The 9,537-nt window shown below is 39.4% G+C and overlaps 1 protein-coding gene across 1 annotated transcript; it reads left to right on the forward strand.

The window, feature by feature from the left end:
* The first annotated feature begins 116 nt into the window (after positions 1-116).
* LOC140948177 (4-hydroxybenzoate polyprenyltransferase, mitochondrial-like) lies at positions 117-9,345 on the forward strand. The gene is made up of 6 exons (XM_073397398.1): positions 117-745; positions 1,229-1,350; positions 1,940-2,025; positions 2,563-2,696; positions 4,236-4,424; positions 9,187-9,345. The coding sequence occupies exons 1-6, from the start codon at positions 131-133 to the stop codon at positions 9,334-9,336; spliced, it is 1,296 nt and encodes a 431-aa protein (XP_073253499.1). The 5' UTR covers positions 117-130; the 3' UTR covers positions 9,337-9,345.
* Positions 9,346-9,537: the final 192 nt, after the last annotated feature.

Consider the following 9,537-nt stretch of genomic DNA (forward strand, 5'->3'; position numbering starts at 1 on the left):
GAAAGGCGAGGCTACTCAATGTGCCGATCTGATTGGCTTGTTTATATGGGCTTTCACCAATCAAAATCCCATGAGTAGCCAGGCTGTTTTTACTCCTGAAGGGGTAGGTTTGGTACTATTTGTAGAAGTTATGGCAGAACTTGCGGCGAGTCATGTTTATGTCCCCTTTTCTCGTGGCATTCCATTTCTGAGTGGTAATCTTTTAGCTACCTTTGGCTGCAAAAAGTGGACTTCGACACGTACAGTGTTACTTCTTCGTCATGTCTGTCAATCAGCGATTGTAAATGATACTTCTCTGTTCGAACGAAAACAAGCAAATGACAAGCATTATGCGCTCAACTCTTTCTCAAATTTTCGAAGATCGCGATGTACATTTCCTGCAAATACAGGCATCAGGAGAAAAGATAATAACTCAACGAGTTTAAGACTGTATTCTGGATTTCACCGGGGAGATGTCAACAAACCAAAACGGGAATATCTCTATTCTCGACGGCATTTTAACACGGCATCAATGGTGGAAGCTTGCCCTCCGGCGGTGCAGCCATATTTGCGCTTGATTCGTTTTGATAAACCGATAGGAACATGGTTGTTGTATTTACCATGCACATGGAGCATAGGACTTGCGGCTTCTCCAGGCTCCTTACCAGATCTCCAGTTGTTAGCTCTGTTTGGACTAGGGGCCCTGGTGATGAGAGGGGCGGGGTGCACTATTAATGACATGTGGGATGTGGACTTTGACAAGAAGGTAAATACCATTACTGTATGGGGATAGTGACGTGACTAGGAGAGGGATTCTACTTGGAGAACTACTGAGACATCTGTTGATTTCAGCTGTTCCTAATCCTCCTTGGGCAGTATGCATTAACACAGCTGCAGAGTAATTGAGGGCTTTTGATAGCATGAGAAAACAGCTGACATTTCGTGATGCCACCACTGGTTTCCCCCAGAAAATGATGTTTGAGAAACGAGTGCAGAAATTCCGTACTGTTGATATGTGATCTGGAGTAATGTGTCATCAGTAAAGAATTTCTGCACTCGTTTCTTAGATGTCATTTTGGGGGGGGGGGGGGGGGGGGTGGGGGAATTATTGGTGGCGTCGCAGAATGTTGGCTGTTTTCTCAGGCTAAGCTTTGAACAGCTTCATTGTAAACCTAACAGAAGCTGGTATATGGCTAAAGATGGTTAATTTGCCTTTTTACTATTTGTATGTTTGTTTCTTTTTTCCCAGGTTACTCGTACCATTTCTAGACCCTTAGCAGCCGGCTCTATGACTTTTTTCCAATCTTTGGTATTCCTTGGAGCGCAGTTGTCAATTGGGTTAGGAATATTACTCTCTCTTAACACTTACAGGTATCTGAATATATTATGACTTTCATCAATCAAACCATGACAACCACTCTGGTATTATTAACAAATTTGATTTGATAAGGTAGATTGGGCACTGTAGGGGCTGATTGAGAAGCTGATAATTTGAGCACTATTTGTTTATCAGAGCTAATCATTAATGACCTTCAGAATGAACAGAGTCACTTTAGAAAAAGGCTAGGGCTTGAATTTAATGCCAGCTTCTCAATCCCCCCTATTGTGGCCAATCTACCTTATCAACTAAATAGCCAACTGGTTTGCCACTGGTCAGTTGGGATTCTTAACCTGGTTAAGTTCAATTTGAATTATCTGTTACAGGCATTTGCTCAGCCCTGCTAGCATTAGTGCTATAAATACTGCTGAGGGTAAATGAAATTATTATTAAATCTATTTATTATTAAAAAGGAATGAATGCCCCTAATTTACTCTGTTTAGGAACTTAATGATGATCATTTTTGATCAAGCTGACCATTCCCATCTTTGTTTCTGCTTTTCTTTACCTAGTTTAAGCTTGAGAATTTCTTGGGCAAAAAATTTAACTTGGTTTTATGTTTTTGTGTGTTTCCTCAAACAGTATTGTGCTTGGTGCATCATCACTTGGTCTTGTCATAACTTATCCATATATGAAACGGATCACTTACTGGCCTCAAGCCTTCCTTGGTAAGCAACCAGGTCACATCCTTGCAGCCAATAATAATTAATATCATAGTTGAACCTCTCCACAACAGCCATCTTGGGGCAGAAGAAAGTGGCCATTGTAGAGAGGTGTAAACAAGAGTCAATGTATGAACTGTCTGCCAAAAAAACTGGATGTTGTAGAGAGATGGCTGTTACTGGAGGTTCGGCTGTATTAACAGAACTTTGAACTTACACCAATCACAAGAATGCCATTTATTATATATATCTGCTTATACTAATAGCCACTCTTTGTGTTTTTTTCTTACCTACTTAGTTTTTAGCCATTCCGTAAGTTTTCCACTTCCGCAGTGACAGCTGTTTAATTAAACGAGTTCCATTCTTTGCACTTTTTTCTTAGCTACAATGTAGCTGTCCCCTCTGTTTTCTACATCTGCAGTTTATATAATTACAGCTGCCCATGTACTTGAATGGGCTTATTGAATTACTTGCCCCTTTAATTTTTGCCATGACTTTTTTTTTCAACCACACCCAACAAGTGCATTATTTTTCTTGTAATAGGCCTGACATTTAACTGGGGCGCCCTTCTTGGCTATTCTGCTGTCCAAGGAAGCTGTGATTGGTCAGTTTGCTTGCCACTGTATTTAGCAGGAATCAACTGGACGCTTATTTATGATACTATCTATGCTCATCAGGTTGGTTGCAGAAAGATTCTCTTTACACCAGTTTTTGCATTTTAATCTTGGACCTGTTGGTTGCTATAATTGGGAATAAATATTGTCTTTACATTTGGGCTAAGGCTGTTACAATACATCAAAGTATTGATTAATCGCAATATTAACACTGCAATAGCAATGAATCAATAGCAAAAATGAAACATCGATAACAATCGCGATAGTGTAGCAAACTATTGATAGTTTTGATAGTTTCTATACTTCTAACATTTTGACCTCTTTGGAAAATGAAGGCACCTGTTTTACCCATCTTCGATTCTTAAGGTCACAATAATGGTAAAAAAGAAACTGCAAACAATCTCCCATCCTACTGCACCTAGAATGTTTAAGCGTCTTGATTCTTGAACCGCATAGTAACTGTATTGTATGACCACCACTTCTTAGTTATTTCTTAAAGTATAAGGCATTAATTAAAAACAGATATTCCTGAAAGCTATCGCAATACTATTGCAATAGTACCTCCACCATCGCAATACTATCGCAATATCCCTGTGGCCTATTGCAATACAGTTGCAGTAGTTAAAATTTCCCCAATACTCACCCCTAATGTAGGCATGGAAGTAATCTTGCCATAGCTTTGTTTTGCATTTTGATAAATTAACTATTTAAATGGAAAAGCACATTGATTGACTGCGCTTCATGCAAGAACAGTCCACTGTTAGTGTATCTTTCACAGAAGTAGAGAGTGATCTTTGTGATCTTCCTCATTTAGTTTTGGTCATCAGAGTAGGCATCTTGATAGTGCTGACATCCAGAGTGTTTTGCTATGGGATATGACTTTGACCAGAAACTCATAATGGGTCCGTGAAATGTGTAACTCTCATTTGTTTGCTTTGTCCGATGCTTGAGATTATTCATTTTCAAAAGTACCATATTTGGAATGAGAAGAAGAGATAACTGACCAATCAAACTTCGTAAACCACGTGACGTAATTTTACTTCAGGTTCCCATGCCTGGTTAAAAAAAATGGCCAACAAACGGGGGAAAAACTCTCGAAAGCCGAGAAAGTTTTCAAAGGTTGAAACCAGGAATCTTACTGAAATACTGAGCGGGATATTATTGCTTTACCACCTGGGCCAAACGTAACATTATGAAACCCACTGACGGCCTCGCAACTTCTTGAAGTTGTCACTTCAAAAAGCGATGTTGAAAATGGTGTCTGTCACGAAGGTTTCCAAATATGGTAAAAGTGAATATTCACGAGCATTGAATGCGAGTTACATGTTTCAACCGCTTATGAGTTTCTGCTTTGACTTAATACAGCTTCAGCTTTTCAGGTGATCTAAAAACCAGGCTTTATAGTTGTAGTGTACTAACTCTTCACCCACCTGTTCTCCATGTTTTATGTTTTTTTATTGTTTGGTTATTTGTTATTTTTGTGAGTAAAGATAACTTTTCCGAATGAGTGAATCCAGTAACTTGACACAATATATTATGTGTGTTATTTAGCCAGTCATTCTTAAGTCAACCTTAAAAACTATTATTTTATGCCTGTTAAAGGACAAGACAGATGATGTGTTTATTGGTGTCAAGTCAACAGCACTGTTATTTGGAGATCAAACAAAACCTTGGCTGACAGGATTTAGTGCACTGATGTTAAGCAATCTTGCTGTGGTTGGAATTAACAGTGGGCAAACATGGCCGTATTATGTTGGGTTAGGCTGTGTTGCAGCTCATCTTTCTTGGCAGGTAAAATACTTTTTAATTTTAAATTATTTGTTATATATTATTAGTTGAATGCAGGATGCTTAAACCTGCATTCAAGTTTGACTTATTTTTCACTATAAATAACCTCATTGGGCCATTTAGCCTACAAATGCAGACATAATTTCCAGTTATGGCTTCTCTCCTCCCAAAAAGTTATTTTTGAGGAGGAGTGAAGCCGCTATTACTGGAAACAGGTCTGTGTTTACAGGCTACGGGACAACAGATAAAAAAAACAAACTCATATTCAGATCCTCAACGTTTTTACAATTTCCTGTACACAGAGCCATTGTTTTGCTCTATTTCCAGGGTGCATTTGAGGAATTGACCTTATGTCATTATTGAGCTTTGATCTGGCATTTTTTGATTAAAAATCGCGGGAAGTTCATAACCCCCATCTCCGTTTAGGGCTGGACGCTATCTTGACCAGGAGACGGTGGACGTTAAAAGAAAAATCAAAGATGGCATCCATGTTAGACGCCAGCGTTCAACCCTAAACAGAGATGATGGTTATAAACTTCCCGCGATTTTTAATCATTTTTTGTCACGTGACTACAGTACAGCCAAAAATAATGCACGTGATATGCACGTGCAAGAAGTAGCGCAAGAAGTTGATACGCTGCAAGAACACGCAAGCCACGTGCCGTATTTTTGCGGTTTACCCGCGAGAACTTTGCCGTGAAACGCAAGAAGTAAAAAATCTAGTACATTGCCAAGGTAAAGAATGAACATTCATGGAATCAATTGCCTTTGTTTAAGCTTGGGGCTGAAGCGAATAGTCCATGGCTATTGCATTAGACTTGAGCGTTCCAGGACCTTACAAGTGCAAGTTCTTTTTCTTCTGGAATGTTGTAACCTTTGTTACACAAACTTGGTGAAACAAGTGAATAATAGTATTATAAAGCACATTGTATTTATGTAATAATGAAAAGATCAGAGAAAGCTGTCACAGTGAATAACAAAAGAAAAATATTTTCCTTCCTGACGCGTCCGAGCTGACGCAGACGCTCACCAGCGCCGACGCGTCCATCGCGTTAGTTTTGCGTCTCCATTGTTCGCATAGCTCTGGCCTGCACTGATTTAGCCTGCGTAGCAAGCGTTTCCGTGCGGTTTAGGAGCAAAGAACGAGGAACGAGAGTCAAAGGCCGCGCGAAAAATGGCGCAAGTAAAAGAGCGGGGAGGGGGTGGGAAAGAAAGGAAGGAACCGCTTGCAGACAAACCCCTACCCTGGGTGCCAGAGACTTTACTAGCGCGATTCCCGCTGCACGCGAGAAAAACCTCTGGTACCCAGGGTAACAAACCCCGGGATTTTGAAAACCACCCACTTGGCCCAGACGACGTCTGCAGTTGGCCTGTCATGCCTAAGTTCGCGCACCGACATTTGATGGTGTCATCAGCTGTCATAATTGACCGATAAAATGTTTGGCTTTCAGTGGAGTAGTCTGCGGGGAGGCTATCAGTGGAGCGGAAACGAAATTCAGAGGACGCGTAGCCTGCATAGCAGGCGTCGAAAGGGGTAGGGGGTAGGGGATAGGGAGGCTAGAGGACGCGTATGTGAACCCAATAACACGTGGACGGCGTTTATGTTGAAATATCAATGAATCGGAACGACATTTGTCTTTTTAATCCGCCTAACAGAACAGTCTGTAAATCACCATCTGAGAGAATTCAACATCCCTAAAAAAAAAAAACTAACGAACTGGGCCCAGCATGACACATTGCAGGAAACCATTGCATTCGAGAACAAAAGAAAATCTTTTTTAGTTACTCAGATTAAATTGAATTAAGCGACCTGAAACCCTTATTTAGCCGCAAGAAGAGCCTTACGTTTCAAAAGAGGTCAAGGGAAATGTCCTTGCATTGGAGGGCAAATCTTGCCGACCAGAATAAACAACAACCACTGAATATTAATATATGTGTCACGTACCATACCGTCTTCTCAGTATGAAGCAAACCTTTGATCGACACATGTCAACATTGTTCGACTAACCGAGCCAATCAGTCGCTGCGTTCGCTGGCAAACGCAGGTTTTCAAAATCGAGGGGTTTGTCTGCAAGCGTTTCCTTCCTTCCCCTCCCCCTCCCCCCACTTTCATTTTTTGGCTCTTGTATCATTTCTCGTGCGGCCAAAACCGAGAATCCCGTTTCTCGGTCTTTCTTTGCTCCGAAACCAAACGGAAACGCTTGCTACGCAGGCTAGCACTGATTGGTCACGCCACGTGAAAAATTTGCTTCAACCAATCAGAAGCACTACCCAGATTCGGGTAGTGTCGCGTCATCAGTATGGAATTTTGCTCTCGTTTGTCAGACGTCATTTCGCGGAAAAACAGTGGTGGCGTCGCGAAATGTCGGCTGTTTTCTCAGGCTACGAGTTCTGAAACCTGCCATGTTATTCTATCAGAGAGAACCCAAAGGTACATGTACAAACCATTTTTGAGCTATTTTGAAAAAATAGCTCATATGTCAGTGATGTGAGCGTATGTATCTTTGTGGCTTTGTAACTTTGTATGTTTGGATCTTTGTTGCAAGAGCCAATAAGGTTGAAGGTACTATTAGTTGATGCTTAGGAACCAATGAGATCTTAGCATCTACTTAAACATGATATTGGTAAAGGTCGAACAAGGGCACTTTGAGACCGCCATCTTGATGTTTCACAATTTTTTCGTCTTTTATTACGGCTACAGGTGTTTGTAAACATTATATTAAATATCTTCATTATTCAAACGCTGTGTACAGTGATGCAGCTGTTTAAGGGTTCATATTTTAGTATGGATGCAGCTGGATGCTGCGTTAAGGCATTTCTGACCTAATTCGGCTATCGGTACAACGCACGTCAGTATGAGTTCTGTTTCACCCGCTACAACTGGGTAGAGTATAAAAGATCATATATTTTCAAAGCTCTTCCAATGAAGCAATAATTGATATTTAGATATAGACTTTAATTCGAAAGTATGCGCCCTATAAAATGTGGTTTTAGAAGTTTAAAAAGGCAGCTTATTTTTGTGAAAGCTGTACCGAGTATTGTTAACCCTGTAAACAAGCTTTAAAAATATTATTCTCTCGCTTACAAAGTTCAACAGACCTTTTCCGTTCTGGCAAAACAAAACAAAAAAAAGAATAATAAGTGAACAACATGATACATCCTTCCTGCATACTAAGTATTATAGTTTCTGAAACGTATTTTATTTAGTAAAGATGTGTAACTTAAGTAGAAACAGTAGCGTTAGGGAATAAAATTGAAAGAAGCTAGTTGACACAATAATTAGATACTGTTGTATTGAGTGGAGTAACATGATACAAGCAGAAATATATTTCGGCAGTTTGATAATTTTCATGAAAGTTAATAAATGTTAGGCTATCAACCTTGATATTGCATGAAACATAACATAATTGCAGATGTTGTAATAAAGCCGAGGTGATTTCTTAAAATCGCTTGAGAAAATTTTGTAGTAAAACAATTTGCCGTTTTTTTACGTACGAATTGTAAAAGGTGCCAAAGACCAACATCTTCACATGCAAATTGTGTGCATGAGTTATTTTTATAATTCTGTTTAATACTGAGTGATAACTCGAATTCCCTCACGTACGAACCACGAAAGGGGGCAAAGTCCAACACTTTCACGTGCCAGCTGTGTGACTGTACATCTTATGCAGATTGGCTTTCACAATAATAATAGTAACTTGGACGTATGAAGACCTGCTTCGTTTAGTAACCAATGCCCTAAAAAAGGCTCTTGTCTTTTAAGAAGCAATAGCTTTTAAAACATGAAGAAATAAGTTGTCGGAGTTAAAGACTGTGTCACAATTAATAAATGTTAGGTAATCAACCTTGACGTTGCATGAAACAATTTAATTGCAGATGGTGTAATGAAGCCGAGGTGATTTCTTAAAATCGTTTGAGAAAATTTTATTGTAAACAATTTGCCTTTTTTTTTGTACGAATTGTAAAAGGGCCAAATACCAACATCTTCACGTGCAAATTGTGTGCAAGAGTTATTTTATAATTCTGTTTACTAGTTTATTGTGTGATAACTCGAATTCCCTCACGTACGAACCCCGAAAGGGGGCAAAGTCCAACACATTCACGTGGCAGCTGTGTGACTGTACATCTCATGCAGATTGGCTTTTCACAATGATAAATAGTAACTTGGACGTATGAAGACCTGTTTCGTTTTGTAATCAATGCCTTAAAAAAGGCTCTTGTCTTTTAAGAAGCAATAGCTTTTAAAACATGAAGAAATAAGTTGTCGGAGTGAAAGACTGTTTCACTGAGTAGAATCGCACGTGAAAACCTCGTGAATTATGATGATGCAACCATCTACCACAATGATAAAAATCCTGGTATTCCGTAATTATTCAGTATTCGATGAGTCACATTTTGGCTTAAGACACTCCGAGGAAACCTTAGAGTTTTCCTTCTAATCAACGTTTGGTGAGTAGAAATTTATTTTACTTTAGCAATTTGTTTAACTTGCACCAGATGTAACAGGGAAAGACAGAGGAAAGTGAATATATAGGTTGAGGATCGACTCAGCTGAGCGTTTCGCATTTTCATTTATGTAGCGCAATACCCAATTTCGCACAAAAACCAAATCTACATTTAGGATGAAAAAGGTAGATTCATCACTCTTGGTAAGTTTACACCGAAGTATTATAGTTACAACGAAGCAATCAAAATAGCTCATGCACGTTTAACGTGCCTATGTTGATGTTTGTCATCTGTCACAACAGTCATTTTCATTTTGCAGATTAAAACTGTGGACCTGTCTAATTCAGCTGACTGCCTCTCAAAATTCAAGTCCAGCAAATGGCTAGGGCTGCTTCTTTTTGCTGGAATTGTTGGAGGGACAGTTCTAAAAGAATCCTCAAACAGTGAAAATGAAGAAAGGAAAACTTAATGTTAAGATACTAGACAGGGGCACCCAACGACAATTTTCGGAAAAATATCTGTTCGGAAGACGATTTGAGATCTAGAATTTTCGGAACATTTCTTTTAAAATTTCTTGCTTGCCTGCTTCTATGATTTTCGAACATCTAAGAAATGGTAAAATTGCCATTTTCAACGGATTTTTACCCCAAAAAGGTCACCTAGAATTTTC

This window comes from Porites lutea, chromosome 9 (genome assembly GCF_958299795.1).
Source record: "Porites lutea chromosome 9, jaPorLute2.1, whole genome shotgun sequence".
Taxonomy (NCBI): domain Eukaryota; kingdom Metazoa; phylum Cnidaria; class Anthozoa; order Scleractinia; family Poritidae; genus Porites; species Porites lutea.